Source organism: Dermacentor variabilis, chromosome 4 (genome assembly GCF_050947875.1).
Source record: "Dermacentor variabilis isolate Ectoservices chromosome 4, ASM5094787v1, whole genome shotgun sequence".
NCBI lineage: Eukaryota > Metazoa > Arthropoda > Arachnida > Ixodida > Ixodidae > Dermacentor > Dermacentor variabilis.
The window spans coordinates 166525757-166548468 of record NC_134571.1 but is presented as its reverse complement, the minus strand read 5'-3'; the positions used below and the strand labels follow the sequence as shown (position 1 = coordinate 166548468).

General features: G+C 49.3%; 1 protein-coding gene across 1 annotated transcript; it reads right to left on the bottom strand.

Moving 5' to 3' along the window:
* Positions 1–350: 350 nt before the first annotated feature.
* On the bottom strand, positions 351–5852 carry LOC142578051 (uncharacterized). The gene is made up of 2 exons (XM_075687467.1): positions 5476–5852; positions 351–987 (listed from the first exon to the last, which is right to left on the bottom strand). Exons 1-2 carry the CDS (start codon positions 5797–5799, stop codon positions 451–453), a joined length of 861 nt encoding a protein of 286 aa, XP_075543582.1. The 5' UTR covers positions 5800–5852; the 3' UTR covers positions 351–450.
* Positions 5853–22712: the final 16860 nt, after the last annotated feature.

Below are 22712 nucleotides of genomic sequence, written 5' to 3'. Positions count from 1 at the left end.
GATACTAAACACGCAAACGACAATAAGGGGACAAAGTGATTTGTCTGTCTCCCTTAACCTCTTCTGCGTATTAGTGCTACACAGCTGAACTAACTGTCAAACTAACAAAGTGAGATCGAGGCTGAAACACGCATAGTGTGTGGATGGCGCGTCGCATCGTCTGCTAGGCGCTACGTGTTTACATGTGCGCATATGCCGTGCATATGCTTTGAGACTGTTTGTATAACCTGGTTGTAGCCCAGTCGTAAATGCTGGTATACATTCTTTTAAGACGCAGCGAAACATATGACCTTGCGCTGTAGTATTTGCCCTATAATAAGACCAGTGATAATCATTTCAACTTTATTGCCACATAGTGCTTCAAGCACATCACACACACACGCAAAAAAAGAGATGTTGCGTCGTTCAATACACGACCCGAATGCATTCGGATCTCGCGTTCGTAGTGTGTCAGCGCACATTACGCTGGCCGGTATGAAGCGCGGCCATCTGCTCGGGCGACAGTCCTCGCATCGTCAGGTAGGTCGCGGAGAAGTTGCCGGTCCGAAAGCGTTCGTTCACGACCGCGGCCGCCTCGCCGTCGCCGCACGGTCCGACGCCGTCCAGGTGCGTTGGGACGAGTCCCGCCTGGCGCGCCAGGCGCCCCGTGACCAAAAGACCCTCGTCCTGGTCCAGGCTCTCGCTGTCGAACGCCGGCTGCAGGCGCAGGAAGTCTTGGGACTTGGCCGCGTACGCGCAGCCTTCCAGGTGACCGCGGTCCGCAGAGGCCCGGCCGAACACGCGCGGTCCGGGCGCCCAGCGTTCCAGGACGTCCAGCAGCGCGAGCACTCGCACGTGCGTGTCGTCGGTGACGCGCACGGCCCACTGCAGCGCGTGAAGGTGCATGGGCACCCACTCGACGATCAGCGCCGCCGTCGAGGACGGCTGCAGGCGCGCGCCGGACGCCTGTTTCTGGGCCACGATGTCCTTGAATACCTGGTGCTCCTTCTGCGCAAAGTTGGCAATGGAGATAGCACACGCTATTACTTAAAACCGACGTCGGCTTATTATGCGCGAGGACAGCACGACCATCATATTGTCGCGTTCTGCGCGCAATGGCGTAAAGAGCCCGGCTACACTGTTTTTCATACGAGCGACCTCTTGCGAAGTGAGCAAGCAGAGTGCGGGAAATCGAGGAGTTGCATGTTTTTCAACCCAAATTATATGAAGGGTTACGAGTGATCTCTGTGGCAAGCAATTCGTGTAAGCAGGCCGAAACGACGACAACAATGCGGACATGAAAGACTGCGAGACGCCCAACGAGTGCACAAATTTGAACGAGCGAGTAGGCACTATAGTAGGAGCGAGCACCGAAATGTACCGAGCGCCGGCCGCAAGCCAAGCGAGAGTCTAGTGCCTGTATCTCCGGGTCGATTGTGTTCCTGATGATGATGATGAACTGTAGTTGTGCCCTTTGCATGGCAGTTGTAAATGCCCTAGCTCATGAAACTTAAAGAAAGAACATGGGGGGGGGGGGGGAGGAGGAAAGAAGGCATGAAAAGCGCCCCTCACCGGCAGTCTGCAACTCTCAGCACAACCTTTAAGCGTTCGCTCTCGCTCTTGTTGAGAAGCTTGTTGCGCTGACCGCTCCTTACGTAGTACTTTAACGCTTTGTTATTCGTTACGTCACCTCCTCTCTCTCTGGGCCCCTCTCTGCGCTGGTGGTCAAGCTCCAGAGCGCTGGGGCAGATGCGGGGGGAAAACGGGAGTAACTGGATAGTTATTTCGTCTCTCAAGAGATTAACCACAGGAGTCTACGTGCCGTGTGCAAATTTCGGGCAGTCCCTGGTTGGAAAGAGAGCAGCGGGAGGACCAATGGCAACAGTTACTCCCCATGTACTCCACTGTTTTCTTCCCTGTCGTCGAGTGCGGCGAAAAGGGTATTCCTTATAAATCCTGAATAATTTGAAGTTCGTGTAATGTCTATTGAACTACTTGCAAAGCAGCACTTTGCCTTTTCATGGGAAAATTGCGTGTAATTCAAAAAGTGGAATGTAAACAGCCCTGCACTTCCTGTGCACATCATAAGTGAACAGTACACATTAAATGCGCAAGTCATTGATGCACTGCCAGATGTTGGTCAATTGTACCTAAATTCCTTCCGTTCCAAGCAGATTGCAAACGTAAGTAAAGCGATGTGTAGCTAAACCTGGGCACGCTAAGCGACTGAGAAGACGGACTTTCTTGGTCCTGTTTGAGCTCGCTACACGTACATCACGTGCCTCAGTTTAAATCATCCTAGGAATAATCGGGCAGCTTTCTTTTTGTAGTCGCTATGGTTACAAGTACACACAACGTACACTCCCCGCGTAGCATACCGAAAACGCCGAGTTTCTTTTGTACTGCGGCACCCGCGTTTAGATGCTAAACCAGGGGAGGTATTCTGCGCACGCGCAGCCCCGCCCAGCCAATCAGTGCTTCAGCAGCAGACGAAATGGACATGTCCACTAGGTGGACTTTTACAGTAAACCTCCCATGGGTTCAGTATCGTTTCTCATTAACCGAGTTACCGTCATGTGGTGGTTAGAGTAGCTGACTTGTGAACGCTGGAATCCTACTTTGGGACACTCTTCTTTTTTTTTTCTTTTCAGGGCAACAGTTTTTTATGAGCGTATAAATGGCTAATTTCGTTAACTATTTCTTTGAGGCGCATCGGAAGCAATGACCGTTACTCCCTTGAGGTGCATCATAAAAGAGCAATTGTTAATTCCTGAATGGACTATCCGCGTGCGGAGTAACAGTTCCCCCCCTTGCATTTACACTCCAAAAGGACGAATGGTTATGTCATGTGAGTTGCTCCCATAAAGGAGTAACCTCGACACCCCATTTTCTTTTTGTAGTGTATGGTCCTATGTGCCCGTTAAAACAGTGCTGACAGTGCGGCAATTTGGAATAGAAGTCACAGTGAATCGAGAGAAAGCATATGGAAAGTTAATTCTTACGTTTATTTTACATGTTAAGGTAATAGGGTAAAGGGAAATGAAAGGGCTCGGAAAGATAACCTGTCGCAGGTGCATGGGGACTAAACCCACGTATGCGCGTGACGTGTTCGGTGTATAACGTACTACGGCGCCATCTTTCCGGCCGTTTACTTGGGTGTCAGTGTACAAAGTTAGCCCCAAAAGCGTTGGCCAGCGTCGCTCAAGGACAGTGCGGTGGCTGTGGAAGGTCCTTTCAATAGCTAGAGCCACGTTGTACGCAGGCAGCTGGCCAATAAACCCTCGTACGCCGCCACAAGGCATCGAGATCGCCAAACTTGCGGCCCTCGCTATAGAGTGGTCAGGCGGTTTGCGCATTGAGAGCGCATCCTGTGTTTTCCCAAGCACGTATGTACCTTTACGACATCGATTTTCTAGCCGTTGTTCACTGACATCCACCGAACATTACATTCACATTTCGTCTACTATACTTAACATCCAAGACATCAGGCACGCTAAGTATGAGTCCGCATTTACTTCTTGACGGACACTACGACAGGCTAACAAAATATTTAGCGGTTTGCGCGCCGTTTGCACACGCCATGCATCTCGTTTACTGAATGAACTACATAAAATCACTTGCACTCATTCGCTTACTGCTTGTTTTCTGACTAAAAATTACTTGACATATTGTTGTAAGATTAGGTACGTATTTGTTTATTATATATATGTTCTCGTTCTCATATGCTATATGTATGCCATGTATGTACTACGTTTTAAAGCGAAGCTTTCTTTGCCTCTTACTTCGACTTTCCCACTGCTGCTGCTGCTGCTGCTGCTGCTGCTGCTGCCGCCGCTGCTGCTGTCTGGCACACTGCGATGGGGGGTTGTTCGGAGCATGTGTATACGTGACAGGAGTGCGGCAGAGAGGAAAGGCGACGCGGGAAACTCTTCTGGATCACTGCACCACATCGAATGTGCACAATGCCCTCTGGGGCCCCGTGGGCGTCGCCACATTGGCCTCTTGACAGCTGTAATTATTCGTAACCCCTCGAAAAAGCATTGCAGAAGTTGCAGCGTTTACCTTTCTGCTAACGTGTAAGTGCAGAGGGAAGTTAGATAGAATGACAGAGAAGAGGGGGAGAGGAAGCAGAGAATGGGTAGAACCGAAGCAGTCGCGAAAGGAGTGAATAACAGCCCTGCCACTCTTGGCTCGCAGTTCCTATAGATGGGGCTGGAGAGGGAGAAGGTGACGTGAGAAGCATCGTAAATCCTACTATGGTAGACACGACAACGCTTGCCCAAAAACTGGATAAATTTAAGTTCAACGAACGGTGCCGTGCGTTTCTGCTATTTCTGAATAATAAACACAAAGCCGATTTCTCAAGCGGACAACGCAGGGCGTGCAGAAGAAAAGCCCTATTAAAGGGCACCATAGGGTCTATGCGACACCACGGAAGCGGTCGCACGTCAAATCAGCACGTCTGTGCCCGCCCCGGTAGCATTCCGGCTATCGCATTGCTCGAGGTCGCGGGTTTGGTCCAGATCGCGGCAGCCGCATACCGACGGGGGCGAAATAAAAAAAAAACGCTAGTGCACTTAGATTTAGGGACAAGTTCAAGAACACCAGGTTGTCAAAATTATTCCGCAGTCCACTCCTACGGCGTGCCTCATAATTAGATTGTGGTTCTGGCACGCGCAGCCACATAATTCAATTGAAGTTTAATACTTCTGCCACGATGCGATGTGCCATGTGAGGCAGTGACAGTGCTGAACCCTCTCATATATTATAACGAACGGCGCACAACAACGCCTCAAGCAAAGGCCTCTGCCTGTGTGTTCTGTGTACTACGCAAGCAAACAGCAGTGGTGCACGCAAGGTAACGTTTAAGATCAGCTCATCACTCTCGTCTTGGAATAAACGTTGATGTAATTAAAAAATCGCCGTCACTCCCCGATAAGTATCGTCATCAAAGCTGACAGCAGAGAAAGCTTCGCTCACATCGATTCGCACAGTGCGTGGGATCTGCATATTTTATCTTCCTGTGTACCCTTCCCATTTTTCTTTTAGAACGCAATGTAAAGCCCCATCAATGGGTTGTCGACGAGGACTCTGTGTGTATTGCAGTTCTTATTACCTTCTTTTTTGCATGTAAGTGGTGTACGAGTAGCCCACTGTTCATCACCAAAGCGGTATTGTTTCAGAAGTCGAGTTTTTGTCAAGCTGCCGGTTTTTTTCTCTAGCTTTTAGTGTTTGCTCCGCCATCATGATCATACGATCAGAAATAGTTTTTGTGATTATTATTATTATTATTATTATTGTTATTATTATTATTATTATTATTATTATTATTATTATTATTAATCACCCTCGTCACCGGAATTGCCCTATAACTGTTCTCGGACACTCTTCTTCAAACAACCGCTTTGAATTAGCGCCAAACTTTTCCTTTCCGATTTCATTCCTTGATGCCTGTACAACGACCGTGCAAGCACGTCGCTCAAAACGAAACTTCACCTTGATGGCGGCGACCTCCTTGCGTTCGGCCGGCAGTACCAGGAGAAAGACGACGCGCAGGGTGCAGTTGGGGTACTGGCCCAGCCAGCCCCAGGTGGCGCGGATGGCGCTCCGCTGCGCGCTGCGCTCGGGTGCCGTGGGCACGAGCACGTTGAGCCTGGGACAGAGCGTCCAGGTGCCGGCCACGTCTATCGCAATGTCCGGGAAGTCCGACAGGACGGACTCGTCGTCGCCTCCGGACGGCGGTTGCCCCGGCGCCGTGCGCCACACCAGCCGACCTCCCAGCGGCCATTGAGACTCGCAGTTTGCGCAGCCGATGACCATCTCGGGCCTCGGACCACTGGCTGCGAGCGTGATAGCCTTCGCGGGCGGCGCGTTGGTCGCTGCGGGAAGATTGATTGACAGGCGGACTGACTCATTCATTTACTGATTGACTGAATGAATGAATGACTGGCTGGCTGATAAACGAGAAGAAAAAGGGTTAACCGAGAGGCCCGATTATTATTAGTCATATCACGAGAAGCCAACAAACACTGACACCAAGGACAACATAGGGGAAATTACTTGTGCTTAATAAATGTAATGTAGAAACGATAAATTAATGGAAAATAAAGTGGATGAAAAATCAACTTGCCGCAGGTGGGAACCGAACCCGAAGGTTGTGGGTTCGGTTTCCACCTGCGGCAAGTTGTTTTTCATTCATTTTAATGGATGAAAAAATGGATGAATAGATAGATAGATAGATAGATAGATAGATAGATAGATAGATAGATAGATAGATAGATAGATAGATAGATAGATTTTAACGTACGAAAGGAACATCCGGTCTGTGAGCGCAACCGTAGTGGTGGGCTCCGAATTAATTCGGCCTCCAGGAGTTCTTTAAAGGGCCCCTCACCAGGCCCCATAGCGAATTTTGATTATACGCTGGAAGTTGTCACGTGTCCTCTAGGGAGCGTTCTGCCGCAAAAATTTTTTAACGTCGGCTCCCCATTAATAGCCTAGATACAAATATTTCAGTTCCGCGAACCCATGATTTCAGCAGGCGGGCTCCACTGCATAGCCAGACTCTCTCTCCACTCGCCTCCTCTAGCTTCCGCAAGCGAAATTCCTTTCCCGCGCTCTCCCATGCCGGACCTCGAGGATCGCGTGACACATACGTCTCGGGCCCCGCCTTCACTTTTTTTTTTTCTGCTCGCATTTTGTTTTCGGCGATACGGACTTCCGTTGGCGGCGTTGCGCGCGATCTGTTATCGCTTCGCGCAGCGAACGATTTCGCGCGATGTGCACAAGGACACATGACTAGCGGTATAATTCAGTGCTACACAAATAGTGAGGCAAAACAAGCGGATCGCAGGACATGATCACGCCATATGATAACGCGCTGGAACACGGTAGAAAATGGCATAGCTTCGGTACCTGCGTATACGCGACCGCAAGACCGTGGGAACAAGCAGACAAAGTGGAGGTGCATCTCTCTTGCTTCGGTGCGAAGTAAAGCAAAAAACACGCAGACGCTCCGCATATTTTTTATTTTTTGTCATGAGCACACACCTGTGGCATACATACGTAGTTATTAAAGGTGATTTACCTTTACACACAGCACAGAAATAGTAGCAAACTTGGCACAGCAGAGATTGACAAGCAACATATTGTTTTTTACATCACAGCGATATTTTCGGCAACTCTACTGAAGCCGGTTTCAGGAACTTGTCCTTATAAACTTGCTCGATCAAATTAAGTAGCCTTCTGGTTTATGGCGTCTTACGCTGCCACAAGAAGGCGGCGAAAGTACCATCACAATTTCTATTTTGCATGGATTCCTTTTCTTTTTTTTTTGCAATCTCACACGGCCCATTTTTCAGCATCTTTAAAAGCTTTTAGTGAATTGAATTCGCCTTTCGTAAATCGCGACGTAACATTCGTAAAATCGTCGAACGGGTCGACATTCTTAAAACTTGCGAAAAAAAATTCGCGGGAGTTGGCAGGTATGAACACGCATGATTATTAACAGCGAACTGCCACCGAGTGGACATGTCAAATTTCTGACGTGACGGCTCCTCTTGCGCTGAAACTTGAAGGCGTCGCCGCCACCCGTTTATTGTGTGTTCTCTTCGGTGTTGCCGAGCTTCCGTTCCCGTTACGAGTGGCCTAGCTAGATAAGTATAAGGTATACCAACTTACCTCAGCTTAGCCCTTCTTTATGGGGCACTTAAAGAAAAAAAAAGAAGAGGTGAGGAGTTTAAGGCACGTATTGCTCCGACACAGAATAACTGCTTGTGGCTGCTCCACTTCCGCAATCGTTCTCGGCTTAAGGAAGCCTCTCTTTCCAGAGTCTTCGGGCTGTGGCGGCTCTTGTACCTCCCGTCACTGAGGACAATAGCGTTTCAAAACCATGAAGGTCCCATTGGTTGTCCTTAAATGATTGCCGGCCAGTTGGAGTGGAAGATAGTCTTCACGGGAGCGAAAGGCGGTGAGTGGGAGTGGACGCGAGCGTGAGTGGGTGCGGGTAAGTGCGAATGGAAGTCGCTGCGAATGCGCGTGAGCGTTGGTGAATGGGCGTGAAGAGCAACGTGAGGAAGGGCCGAAGAGTTAATGTGAGTGCACATGAGTGGGAATCAGTAGATAGCCTCAACAAATACTGGTGAGTGATTATGAGTGAGTGTCCGCTCATTCTGCCGACCTAAGGGAATAAACCCCTCTTTTCCTCCAAAATAATGAATACAGAGATTTGATAAACACTTCATCTCTCAGTACTGATTCAGTATTCATATCTATTGTCCCATTAAAGACAGTTTCATCCGTTTCCTTAGATACGCTTACGCGCATGCAGTATGGACCGTATAAAGAAAATAAAAGGAAGCAGCTATAGGATGGGGTATAGGCGGTGGGGGGGGGGGGGTGCAGGGTGCAATGCGGGTCTTCGTGCTGGTATCAGGTCCCACAATATTTCTCAATTTTGGCTTTGGAACTTGTAAATTTTCAGCCGTCCCAGTAGGCGCGCGCTGTTTTCTAACACAGTGCCTAATTTACCAGTACATGATGGAACCGGTGGCGTCGGGGAAGTTATTGTTATGACTACAAACGGTTTTGTGATGGCGTTCCATTATATTAAATGAAACATATTTGCGCTTGATATATCCCGTCAAGTGTCGCCTTCAATCGCGCAGAGGATGTTGCCCAGCAAGCTGACTTCCGCTGATAAGCAACTACGTAGGCTCTGCCATCTGTATGGATCTGATGAAAGTACCTTCGTAATATTTATTTATTTATTTATTTATTTATTTATTTATTTATTTATATGTTCACAGTGCCTTACAGCCTCCTCATTGGAGTATAATGCAAAGGGCTAACATGCCTAACTAGAGAACATATGGTGGCAAATACACTAAAAGTAACAAATAAAATACATATATCTGGGAAATGCATAACACCAGACTATTTTGTCTTCTAGTGTATGACATAATTCACGCGCAGTGGTTTGATTGGTTGTCAGTGACTATTTAAAAAATGCCAGCCTGGAACGTGGAATAATTAAATGTAGTTGGTAGTTAGCCCTCAGAGTGTGCGTTCCTTTTCTTTTCCGTGCGCTTGTGTTTGTCTCGAACCCATAAGTCAGTGATGTGTTTTCGACGCGCGCTGCTCATTCGAAATGACTTTTTTTTTTTTAGGACGCGACGTAAATATTTCGTGCGATACACTTTCACTCCTGAGCCGAAAATTACTGTTGAATTCCGAGCGAACGAACGCAGCAGCATTGTAGCCAGGCAAGGCCGCGATACCTTTGCCTTAACGCATGACTACTGGCACTCAAAATTTCCGAACCAAGAATGTGCACTCACTCGCGCGATCTGCAAGAATCTCCTCTGTGGTGCCACTGTTGCCGGGAAGCTGATCGTGGTTGACCGGAGCCGCCTCGCCGAGCAACATGGCCACAGCAAGGGCAGTCGCCAGCAGCAGCGGAAGCAGCACGAAGACCGAAAACTGGACGCACAACACGCAGCCCTGCGACACAGCAGGCCCCTCGACGGTCACATTGTACGTCCTTGCGTCGTAATGGTCACCACAAGAATTATCATGATAATCGTCTTTATTGCTGAAATGTGCCGGAATCTTGAAAAATGTACAATCATTGCATTCGATCGGCACAAACATACATGGCATAGAACCTTGGAGGTCAACAAAGAAACTCTACAAGACGTTATGGACTGCATGCACAGCGTGAGATGGAGCGCAAAATTTTGGGCGTAACCACCTCGAGAGACAGGAAGACGGCGGTGTCGATTAGAGATCAAACTGGTGTCGCCAACATTCTATTAGACACGCACACAAAAAAGGAAGAAACGAAGTTGGGGTAATGCGTCTATGGCAGATAACCGGAGATCTACTGCAGGAGTTGCAGAACGAGCGCCAAGGAAAGGGAAGCGCATTCGACGACGGCAGAGAATTAGGTTCGTTGAAGAAACTACAGGAAATTTGCAGGCGTATTTGGAGGTCGCTGGGAGAGGCCTCTGTACTGCAGCGTATAGAAATAAGTTGATAATATTTCGGAATGGCTCAAAAGAGACATCATGTCTCCCAGTTCACATATGGTCGCACAAAGCTAGTCGAGGGTAAAAAATGAAGATGAAAGAAATGATCGTGGGTATGCTTTACATTCAATCTGTCACAGAGACCTAAGAAACGATGCCGTCATCACGGCGTCAGCGCTATGTATTGTTTAAGCTTGGTAATAAGTTAGGACAATTACGCACCGCCGGGCTGAGAAAGAAAGAAGACAGTTGAGCACCTTACAGATACGCAAAGCCTACCAAAAAGTATGAAGATTGGCGCATAGTGGAAGTAGTACTTCTTATAACTGCTTTTAGCTACGGTCGCGTCTATGTATACGGCAGACATATTTTACAATTTGTGGTACACACTTGCAGCTGTACTACGAACTTTTCAGTTAGCGAACGTATATTTAGGCATAGGAATTTAGAAGTTCGCCTAGCGATCGAGACGTGACGTATATATCAGTTATAGGTGTAGCACGTACACGTAAGTCAACCCTCGAATATCTTGCAAAAAAGAAAGAAAAAAGGGGAATTGTCCTGCCTACGCCATTATCTTTCGCGATTAAAGGACAGTGCGAGATGGCAGTAGAGATGATATACAGAGAGAAGAAAACGACTGACATTTATGCGACTGTGTTATACAAACGGGACGCCGCACTGCTTAAAGACTCATTGCTCGAACGTTGTGGGCAATTGTTCGATGGCTGTGCAATTCACACACATCGGAGCAACCTCGATTAAGCCACGTATGCGCGCACCCACCAGATCGACGCGGCCGAAGAGGAGACGCTTCCTTTTCACGGTCCACCATAGCCAGCTGCGGCGCAGCATGATCGGCACGACAGGCGCACGTTGTTGGGGGCCTCTGATTCTCGAGGCGCGCTTTCGGTTTCTGGCCCCGGTGCGAAGAAATCAGCAGCGAACACAGGCTCGGAGCCGCCTGCATATTCTTCTTCGTCTTCGCCTTTCTGCACACCCATCGTAGAGGTTGTTGCGGTTGGCCAGTAAACATTATGGCTCATGCCCGCTGTGGGATACTGGCCAAGAAATAGGTGGATTATTGCAAGCGACAATCGCAAATAAATTCTCACGGCTGATGTAGAGTAAATGACGCGGAAAGGCAAACTAACATAATAAAGTGAGAGGAGTGACAGTGTGGCCATATAATAAATTATACTAAAGTGAAAAAAAAGAGGGGAAAGTGATGCAAGTTTAATAGGTAAGTCGGTGAGACTCAGTAACTAATAACTTAATTGTGGACGGCAGAACAAGTATTACTGCGACAGAACCTTCGAGTTAAGGCTGGAAATAAAGAAAATTACAGGATATCGTAAATGCAGGTCTCAATCCGGGCACGTGCCTTCGCTGAAATTTACCCGCCGTGGTTGCTCAGTGGCTATGGTGTTGGGCTGCTGAGCACGAGGTCGCGGGATCGAATCCCGGCCACGGCGGCCGCATTTCGATGGGGGCGAAATGCGAAAACACCCGTGTGCTTAGATTTAGGTGCACGTTAAAGAACCCCAGGTGGTCAAAATTTCCGGAGTTCTCCACTACGGCGTGCCTCATAATCAGAAAGTGGTTTTGGCACGTAAAACCCCAAATATTATTTTTATTATTCGCTGAAATTTCTGTGTACGAGGGTGCCGCGTGCTTCCCCCTTCTCCAGCAAAGTGTGTGCATCCCTCCCCAACTCCTGAAAAAAAAAAAAAAAAAGAGATCCTGCCTATGACACTCCTCTAGAATACACGAAAAACATATATATTGATGGCTCGTATGAGAGGCCGTACTGCTACCATATACTCCGCTATCTTCTGTGCGGAGTTTCCTTACTGTTTGCTAATTCAGCGAAAGTGATTGCCACCTGAAAAGCACCCTTCGACACACTTGGCCACACTCGTCGACAGCGTCGCACAGAGGCTAACGTTCGATTTTATTGCGAAGCATTCTTCTCCTATGTGCAACCATTCTTTTTAAAGCGAAGCTTTCTTGCCTGTTCATTCGACTTTTTCACTGCTGCTGCTGTAGCTGTCTTGCACGCCGCGTCTGGAGGTGGTTCAGAGCGCGCATATACATTGCATATACATACATGGCAGGAGTGTTGCAGAGAGGAAAGGTGACGCGATAAACTAGTTTCGACATTTACATCCCATCGAAAGTGCACAACGCCCTCTGGAAATCCCTGGCCGTCACCACAGCACCTACTTTACAGATATAATTGTCCATGACCCACCGCAAAAAGCATTGCGGAAACTGCAGCGCTTGCCTTTCTACTAAAGTGCAACAGTCCAGAGGAGAGGTAGGCAGAATGGTAGAGAGGAGGTAGGGAGATGAGGGAGATAATGGGTAGAACCGATGCACTCACGAAACGAGTGAATGACAGCCTTGCCACTTTTCGCTCGCAGTTCCCATACATGTGGGGCGGGAGAGGCAAAAGGCGACATGAGAAGGCAAGGAAATGCTACTACTCAACGGGACCGCGGTTGCAGAAAAAAATTGATAAATTTAGGTTCAGGGTGTGGTAAGGTACGTTTCTGCTATTTCTGAAAAATAAACATGACGCAAATTTGTCAAGCAGATAACTGACGCAGGCCGTGCAGACGACGCAAAGCCGTCTAGGCCACATTACGGAAGCGGTCGCACGTCAAATCAACACTCGTGTGCCCGCCGCGGTAGCTTTGCGCCTATGCCATTGGTCGAGGTCGGGGGTTCGATCGCAACCACGCCAGCCGCGTTTCGACGGAGGAGAAATACAAAAGCTCTTGTGTGCTATGTACACGACTCGAGGGGGTCCCAATTAATTCGGAGTTCGCTGCTACGGCGTGAATCATAATACAATTGTCGTTTTGGCACGTACAGCCCCATAGTTCAATTAAAGCGTCCACGCAAAAGGTTGTCGCAGCTGCGTCATTCCAGCGACATAGCGGCGCGCGCACTCATGAGTTGTCAAAATCAGCAGCGTATGTACTTGAGGGCACATTTTATTGTGTTACGCTAAAGCTCAAAGAAACCCCTTATCCAGCGTTTCTACCATCCATAGACCGGCCGCGGCGTCCACCATTTGCGCGCGCCGGCGCTCGGGTGTCTCGGGGGCCACGCAGCTGTGCGCCCGGTTCCTAGCAATACCTTCAGCTGGCGCTCGCCTCCGCCGCATCGCGGCCCACGCAGAAGGACACGTTTCTACCAGAAAGCCCGCCTTCGTGCACAGCGTTCGCGGCCAGCGTTTCCCGGTAAACATTGCGGTTACATACGCTCCAGTTGCCGGGAAGCGTGAGAAACAGTCAGGTATATTTGAATACTGTCGCGTTCCGCTGTTAAAGGCGAAGCTTAAGCGTCCTTCACATGTTTTCTTGTGTAAACGGCGAATTCATTTTGTGGTTACCAACTAATCGGTGTGCTTGTTCCTTTTAGGCGTGAAGTTTTAATTTTCACGTTTGCGACCGTAATATTCTTACTTGGTGTTTCCATCAGGTCAGGGACGCACAGGACCACTTCATGCTAGCAAGCGTAATCAATGAGCGCCTTAAAATACAATTAAGGTACGTCCACAGTTCATGGCACAACTCACGTTAGTGAGAAAGGGGGACATGCTGCTTTATTATCGCATGTCGATATGGCCTAAGCAAGGAAGCCGCCATTCCACTTTTTTTTTTTGCAGAAAGAACGCGCGCGCGATTGATGTCTGGTACGTACGTCGAGAGCATTCCTCCTTTAATTAAACGACAGTCGCCGTTGTATGCACCTGCCACACACAAGCGTTTTCGACGTCAGTTGCCGTCTCGCATCGAGGTGGCGGGCCTCCATCACTTTCGGTCATCCCACGAACCAAGCTCTATCGTCGTTGCGCCACCAGAGAGCAGCACCGGGGCGTCTGAAGCTCCATCGGTCCCACCGGAGTCTTCCCCTAGTTCATCGGTCGCGCTCGCCCCGGGCCATTCCGCAATTAAATACTGCGCTGCTGGCGCCGGTGTGTCCGAGGTCTCCCCGCTCGTCGAGTCTACGGACGCGAGCGCATCGCTGCTGGCGTCACCATTCGGGGTGGTGGCGTCGCTCTTCTCCCCGCTCGTCGAGCCTTCGGATGCGAGCGTGTCGTTGCTGGCGTCGCCATTCGTAGTGGCGGCGTCGCTCTCGTTCGTCGTCGTCTGGGAGCCGCGGTCAAGGGCGTCGTAATCGAGCCAGCCGCCGGCAGGCGGCGCGGGCTCCGGAAGTGGTGGCGCCTCGCCTTCCCCGGTGAGAACTGGCGTGTACGGGACCGCGGGCTTCGCGGTGGGCGTGAAGAAGGGAACCCTCCTGACCGTCGAAGGGCCGGGCGTCCTCTGCCCGCTTCCGCGGTGGGCCGGCCGGAACACGATGTGCCCCTTTTCGCAAGAGATACAGATGTAACGCGAAAAATTAGTCTACAGCCGATGCTCCGTTCCACCAGCTTCGTGTAGTTCAGTGAAAGGTACGGGTCGCGCCCGCCAATCAGAATAGAGAACCATAAGGTCTTCGTCAACTCTGGACAGCACAGCGAAGGTTATAGGGTTTGCGTCAGCTAATCACTATGAAAAGCCGGCGGCCCATTCCGAGAAGGGATGATTGATCACACATTGTGCGTCCCCGATCCTTCCGTCTCGTTATAAGGTCTCGTCCAATGATCGACATGTGATCATTGGACGAGACCTTATAACGAGACGGAAGGATTGTTACGGTGTCTAAAGACGGTCTATAGAATGTCGATAGGTTCTAGTAACATTTGTCTAAAGACGGTTTATAAAATGTTACTAAAAATTTTTGTAAGGGGACGGACGTCTTCCTACACGGTTTCAAGTGGCCCGTCTGCCTCTGTTACCTGGACGACGTGATCGTTTTTTCTCCGGCTTTTGCGACAAACCTCGAACGCCTGTCGACGATCCTATCAGCTTTCCGTCAGGCGGGGCTACAACTAAATTCGTCCAAGTGCCACTTCGGTCTTCGTGAAATTTCTGTGCTCGGGCATCTCGTCGATTCTTCTGGTGTACGCCCTGATACCGATAAAATACGGGCAGTGAAATACTATACCGTGCCAACATGTGCCAAGGATGTTTGCAGCTTCTTGGGCCTTTGCTCCTACTTCCGTCGGTTTGTCCGAAATTTTGCGAACGTTGCGCGCCCTCTCAATCAGCTCCTCAAGAAAGACGCTGCATTCATTTGGGGCCCTGAGCAAGCTGGTGCTTTCACCGAGCTGATTGGGCTGCTTACGTCCCCGCCCATTCTCGCTGACTTTGATGCGTCAGCTCCAACAGAAGTCCGTACCGATGCCAGTGGCACCGGTATTGGAGCTATCTTGGCACAGAAACAACAAGGGCGAGAACATGTTATTGCCTACGCCAGCCGCCTTCTTTCTTTTGCGGAGAGCAATTATTCCATCACCGAACGTGAGTGTCTGGCTCTCGTTTGGGCAGTGGGTAAATTCCGCTCCTATTTGTACGGCCGCCAATTCACAGTCATCAGTGATCACCACGCTCTGTGTTGGCTTTCGTCTCTCAAAGATCCTTCAGGGCGCCTTGGCCGCTAGGCTCTGCGCCTCCAAGAATACAACTATTCAGTTGTATACAAGACCGGCCGGTTACATCAAGATGCAGACTGCTTGTCGCGCTATCCTGTCGACCCTCCTGACATTTCTGCGGCCGGCATACCTGTCATCCTTCTCTCTCGGGCTGCTTTTCGCGACGTTGGAGCCGAACAACGACGGGACGCCTACTTGCAACACCTTATTCAACGGCTCACTTCAACGTCGCCCGATCCTTCCCTTCGCATGTTTGAACTTCAAGATGGTATATTGTACCTCTCTTACATGCGCGCGGACGTGCATGCCCGACCCTTCGTTGTGCCTGTGCATCTGCGTCAGACTGTTTTCGCCCAGCTTCACGCTATACCGACTGCAGGTCACCTTGGCGTGTCCGGGACTTCTGACCGCGTTCGTCGGCGCTTCTTCTGGCCTGGTCTATACCGTGACGTCTGCCGTTATGTCGCTGGGCATCCGACCACACTCCCTGAGGGTCGCCTCCACCCACTTGACGTACTATCAGAACCATTTTTCCGTGTAGCTGTTGATCTATTAGGCCATTTTCCTACGTCTGCTTCGGGAAACAAGTGGATTGCTGTAGCAACAGACTACGCTACCCGATATGCAATCACACGGGCTCTTCCGACAAGCTGTGCAAACGATGTCGCCGACTTCCTCCTAGAAAACGTCATCCTTCACCACGGCGCCCCTCGACAGCTCCTCACCGACCGAGGCCGCTACTTTTTTCTAAAGTTGTCAATGACATTCTACACTTGTGCGCGACTAAACACAAACTTGCTACTGCTTACCATCCACAAACGAACGGTCTAACCGAGCGCCTTAACCACACCCTTACTGACATGCTGTCCATGTACGTCCCCGATGACCATCGCGACTAGGACGTTGCGCTGCCATTCGTTACTTTCGTATATATATAATTCGTCTCGCCATAATACCGCAGGCTTCTCTCCATTCTTCCTCTTGTTTGGCCGCGACCCTACGCTACCTTTCGACACCGTTCTGCCTGCTTGTCTGAACTCCACATCCGAGTACGCCGTGAAGCCATCCTCAAAGCACAAGAAGCACGCCATATTGCCCGACGTCGACTTGTGGAGTCGCAGTACAATCAGCGGCGCTTAATTGGCGCCCGCCATCGTGACGTCCATTACACACCGGGCGCTCTGGTCCTCCTTTGGTCGCCGTCGCGACGCGTTGGCCTGTCGGAGAAGTTACTTTCACGCTACTTTGGCCCTTATCGTGTCTTGCGTAAAGCAACTGACGTCACGTACGAAATCGCCCCTCTTGAGCCAACTGTGGCTCAGCATCGCTCCAGCGTGGTCCACGTCGCGCGTCTTAAGTTGTATCGCTCGCCCGCCTCCTAACCAGCACCGAGCCGGTGCTTCAGCGGCCGGGGGTCATGTGACACGCTGACGAAGATGTTTTAAACATCGTCGGAAGAAGACGATGTTCTGGTCTTCGCGCGATGTCTACCATCTTGTCAGCTGCTATAATTATTGTAAACATTCTGTAAATACACGTCTGACTGTTTTTAACCCCGTAACATTTTGTATTGCTTTGTGTTTACCAGATGTTTACCAGATGTACATTTATTTCCTGTGAATGATTTTTACCATGCAGTGCTAAGATTATTAAAGCATGCGATGTAGACAAAGAAACGCCACAAATAAATGTTCTACTCTTTTTCACTTCACTGTCAAAATTTGTCGGCTATATGTATATGTGTCAGCGTACATTCGAAGATACATAACATTACTGGCGTCTACTTTATAGTCTGATTAGGCAGGCCTGTGTCACTATCTCTATAGCGGAGACACAGACACAGAAAGCGCATCTTGCGCGAGAGTGACAACTTGCGCCATAGGTATACGCGCTAAAAGCGATCACTCGTAAGAAAATTAAACGCACGCTTGGCTATACGGAGCATGCAGGACCAATGAAAATACATTGCGGAGCAACGCTAAATTTTGGAAGAGCAATACCAAAATACTTTACGCTGGTGAACATGTCATTATGATTTGAACATGGCATTTTCATCATTTGACGGAAAAAATGTTGCTGATTACGTCAGAAAATGAAGGACAAATTTCTTTTGAATTTTGCGTCGGGGCCTGACGACGCTGACTGGAGAGACACCGGCGCGTTGCGGCGATGTTGCAGCTCTTGGCCCCCCGCTGTCGCAGCGCGGAGGCTGCCAACCGGCCGGGTAACGTAAAAAGAACGTCGCTCCGAGGGGCGCGGCTATTTACGCGGCCGCTGCAGCCTCCCAGCTTCAATTACGCGCACTCTGGCAGCTGAATTCCATCGTGCCACAGTTCCGCGGATAATCGCATTTTTTGTCCTGATGCAAAAGTTGACATGGCTCGTGCGGAGAGCTCTCTTCAATTTACCGTTTGCCATGAGTCCGTCGAAGTAAAATATATCAAAGTTAATTACCTCTTATCACGCGTCTCCACATGGTCGCCACTGCTCACGGCATGTCCCGGAAGGAATCGTCCTTTTTATTGACGCGAAAGCGTCAAAGGGCCCATTTAACCAATAAAGAAAACCGGAGTTTGGAGCAGCTAAAGGGCGCCTAAATTCCCACTCCATGGCTGCGACGCCACGTCGCGTGCTCGCCTCGACGGAGCCTGCATGTCGCGCGAAAGCGCACGCCTGCCGGCGCGCCAGGTGTTGCGTGAGGGGAGAGGGAATCGCCGCGACGCCACGTCACCCTCCCTCTCGGAAGCATGCGTTATCCGTGCGTTCCTCGCCCGCGCAAGCTCTGGCCTGCGTTCTAATTTTGCCTGGGTAATCGCTATAAAAAATTGATGTGTAAGGAAGCAGAATATGTTCGAAAGGAAAAAAATGTTGGCAGTAGTGAGTTTCAAACCTACGGACAACGCTCAGAAACCCAGTGTCTTACGCACTGGGCCAGCGCCTCCTAGGCAGCGGCCCCGTGCATCCTATTTTATGACATCACGCTGCTTGGACCGAAATTTCAATCGCCAAGCCAATATTGACGAAAGCGGTGACGTCAAAATCACCGCGGCTGATACTCGGGAGCCAACTCCACTAGATTCTATGGCAGTCGGGTCAGGTAGCATGACGTCACGGATCGGAGTGCACCGGCCTTGTGCTATCTAGGAGGCTTGGCCAAGCGCCTCAACGCTCTCGTTTGGCCGCGAGGAGATCATAACTCGAAGGAGTGTTCAGCGTCCTTCAGGTCGACATTAACGATTTCTCATTCACAATTCATAAGGAGTGCCTACGTGTCATCGGACTTGTTTGAAAACATTTATTTTCGAATATTATTAAAACCTCTTCGTTGAAACAAGAGTTAAAATGGAGCTATGTTGGCAGCCTCGATGCTCTCTCTCCGACCTCCCGCGTTCCTGAAGCGTTCGTGCACACACACCGCACGACTCCGTTCAAGTCGACGCCCGCGCACGAAAAAATTCTTCGACCATCAATATCCCTCATGTATTATCGGTTGCTGAGGCGTACATCTTTGGAGGAGCTGTCTCTTACTCGTGCATATTTGACGGAACGGAGAACAAGAAATTTCGCCACATCACTGATAACCAAACCATATATTGCACAGTGGAATTCAAGTGAAGGCCGACCTTGAGCTGTTAACATTCGTTAATTCGATTCTATGACTCGGGTTAGTAAGTCATCCGAAGGAGCGGCTTGCCGTGGAGCTGCTTATAGAACAGTCAATACTGCTCAGTCCGTGTCTTTCTTAATATGCGACTCAACGCGTTTGTACGAAAAGATGAAAGCCACGTGGAAGGAAAAGCCGGTAAGAATACACCCAAGCCCTGAATAAGCGCAGATAACTAGCAGTTGTAGTATGAAGTTGACGTCTTTTTTTTAAAAAAAAAAGAAAAAGAAACGTTACGCCAAAAACCATCCTCGATTATTATCTGAGACAATGCGAAGCATTCCTGCTCTACACGTGGCGCGATTCTTAAACGAACTCACGTCCTCACGGAGAAACGCTCAGTCGAGGACCGCCACTTATGCGCGGGTCGCGACACCCTGACGAAGTACGCACTCGGTATCAGAGGTGGTCGCAGACACTATACGCACAGCACCGAATTCGTCTTCGACGAAGTGCTTTCGAAAGCGCGCGTCTGCGTCCCGCAAGTGGTGGTCCTCCAATCGGCGACGTTTCGTCTCGGCGTCCTGTTCAACGGTCGTCCGCTACACGCGTGTCGCTGTTCTTCAGCCGTGTGTCGCTTGCCTTCTTGCTCGCGCTCCAGGGCCGAGCGCATGTGGTCGGCCCGTTGCTTCGCCTCCTGCCTGTACAATTTGGTACGCATTGTACGCCCCTGTCATCTCTGCAGAAAATTTGCGCTTTTCCGCTCCTCTTTTTCGCTTGACACTTTCGAGGGCCCATTGTTGTATCTCCGAGTAGAGGCCCACGTGCAACGTAGCGCCCCTACAGCGCAACCTCCAGCCACGTCCATTTGTGGCGTGCACGTCCGTGCGGGCGCATTGCGCACGGGGGCGCCCGCGCATCGGCGACAATCTCTGCGACCTCGGACGGCCTCGCGTTTGACCGGCGCTCCGACTAGGAGAAGGAATTTTTCGCATTTAAAACAGACCAGGCAACATTGGCGCGGCCATTCGAAGACTGTCTGGACTGTGGAGGCAGATGGGTACACCAGGACAATGGTTATTCAGTAAGACACACATCCAGCTGATATTCGTATGGTTTACAAGGCTCCACTTTCTTGTCGAAGAATCAAGATTGCACAGACTGAGACGTCCGCGTGAAAGACACCGCAAAAGATTAAGAGGCCGACAGGAAAACTGTCATTTGTCTCAGGACCAGCGTCTAAGGTTTTCCCGCTCAATTTAATCCAAGCGCCAGTCAATTTAATCCGAGCGCCAGTCAATTTAATCTAAGCGCCAGTCAATTTAATCCAAGTGCCAGTGATTTTAATCCGAGCGCCACTCAATTTAATCCAAACGCCAGCCGAAATAATCCAAGCGCCAGTGAATTTAATCCACACACAACGGAATTCAAGAGCCTTTGGATTTCAAGACTTCTGAAAATTTTTGAACATATTATGACTTAACAGCTTGAAAATGAAAGAGCGAGGTGGTAGACCAGTAGCTATCCTGCCACGGGACTAACGACCACTTTTGGAGGTTTTGAAGCGAGAAGCTTTAGCCGGCGCATGTCTGAATTGGCTCCGTAAGCATGTTCGGAGTCAGATTGGCTCCGTATGCGTGTTCGGAGTCGGCGCAGGTGGCCACTGCCGCGCGCTTGGCGTCATCGTTTGACGTTCGCCGCAAGCGCGTGTTTATCGCAGAGGCCGACTATATAACCGCTTGCCAGAGTATAGGCGTGCGCATTCAACGTGGAAGGAGAAGAGAGATACTACCGATAGAAAGAGCTGTGTTTATGGCTGTACAGAAATCGCAAGACACTATGCCCAACAATGATGAACAAAGAAGTTTAATAATCCTGCATTACTTATGGTATATATCATTGATAAGCAATTTGCATAACTACACAAGGCACACGTATAGCATTAGGACAATTATGAAATGAGAAGTTTGAGCTAGTAGTAAATATCAATAATTTTTACCATTACAGCGTCTACTTGTACGCGCTGCAATTGAGTAAAGTTTCAATAAACCAGCAAAAATTTGAAGAATATAAAGAACATCAGCGAGTCATTAGCACTAAGTAGTGATTTTGCACAGTTGTGTTTGCCGGGTATATACAATTCTTCACTGTAAGGGCATCTCATGAAAAGTCGTTAGCAGCGTAATTAGATTATGCTGCGTGGGATCTCATATAGTTTGGTCCCTGTAGATGACAGATCCCATCACATTTCCCGTACGTCGCACATATGTAAACTGCAGTAATACGCTATGAAGTGAGCAGGACGTTCACGGTGCTTTACAATGCATATGGTGGCTGTGATGCGTACAAAACGTTCTCGCAGGTCTGATACGTTCAGAGAAAGGCGGCCCATTTGACGGTTTGCTGTTCTAACAAATTTCTTGAAAAGGCGAATGATGTGAATGAGTAAAAAGGGCGGCGACAAACGACGAAACGCCCAAAAGGACTGGAATGGACACATATTTGCTCAAGATGCAATCGGCAAGAGGGGCTTTACAATAATTAAAAAAGAAGCATCACACCTCTTGAGAAGGAAGCATACCTGCGTGCACTACAATTTGTGTTTTGTTTTCCTTCACTTAAAGAGGGCCGTACTAATAACAGGGTAAATAATAAATGCCGAGTATGGTTGCATTTGTTTTGCTTTGACGTCTTTCTGCGTACATTATTCCTATCAGGGAGAGCTTAATTTGTACATATGGCCTTGCTTATCGTCATCTCTCTCAGTCATTGCTTGTGGACATTAGTCAGGTCCATTGTATGGGATGCTCTCTTGTCAATATTCCTGTATAATTCTGTTCACTGTGTGCGTCCGCTGGATGCGCGCTTGTGAAGCAAAGGTCAGGCGTTCCTGAGCTTCATCAATGGCTGACAAAAGTGGCGAATCTTGAACTGCGGGAAAGCTTACTCTCGCGACCGCCATGAGCCTGCCACTTTCGTGTTTCGACATTAAGAAGTCCTTCGAACGGCCACAATGAATTTTCCCGTTTGAGTATCCCTGTTTCGCTTCCGGTCTTTGCCATATGCTACTGGCTAGGCAAAAGTAAGACCATCCCTATATAGTATGGGCTCGCAAGAAGCTAGGTGGGTTTTGGAAAAGCTAGACTTCCGAGCATAAAAGTGCTCTGATGTCGTAGAGAAAAAGTTCAAAGTAATTTTTATTCATCAGCCTAATAATTTGTGCTAACGCGTCAACTTACACCAGTGAACGCAAGGAGGCGAACCGAAGCTTGCCTGATCTTTATCGAATGTTTCTCGCTCAAATTTCGCAGAAGGTTCAAGATAGTGAAAGCCATTTCTTGCAGGGCGCGAGCCGACGATCAATGAAATTGCATTGGTCTGTGGGGTGTTACCACGATTGTCTGGATATCGTAAATGAGGCATTTCATTATATCGGGTAATAAAGACCGTAAGAGCTTGTGTCTGTGAATTATGGCAGCTTTTTACAAAACATAAATTCTTTAATGTTCGAGAGGAAAGACTACCATTCTAACTAAAGCAGACGACATGCGGC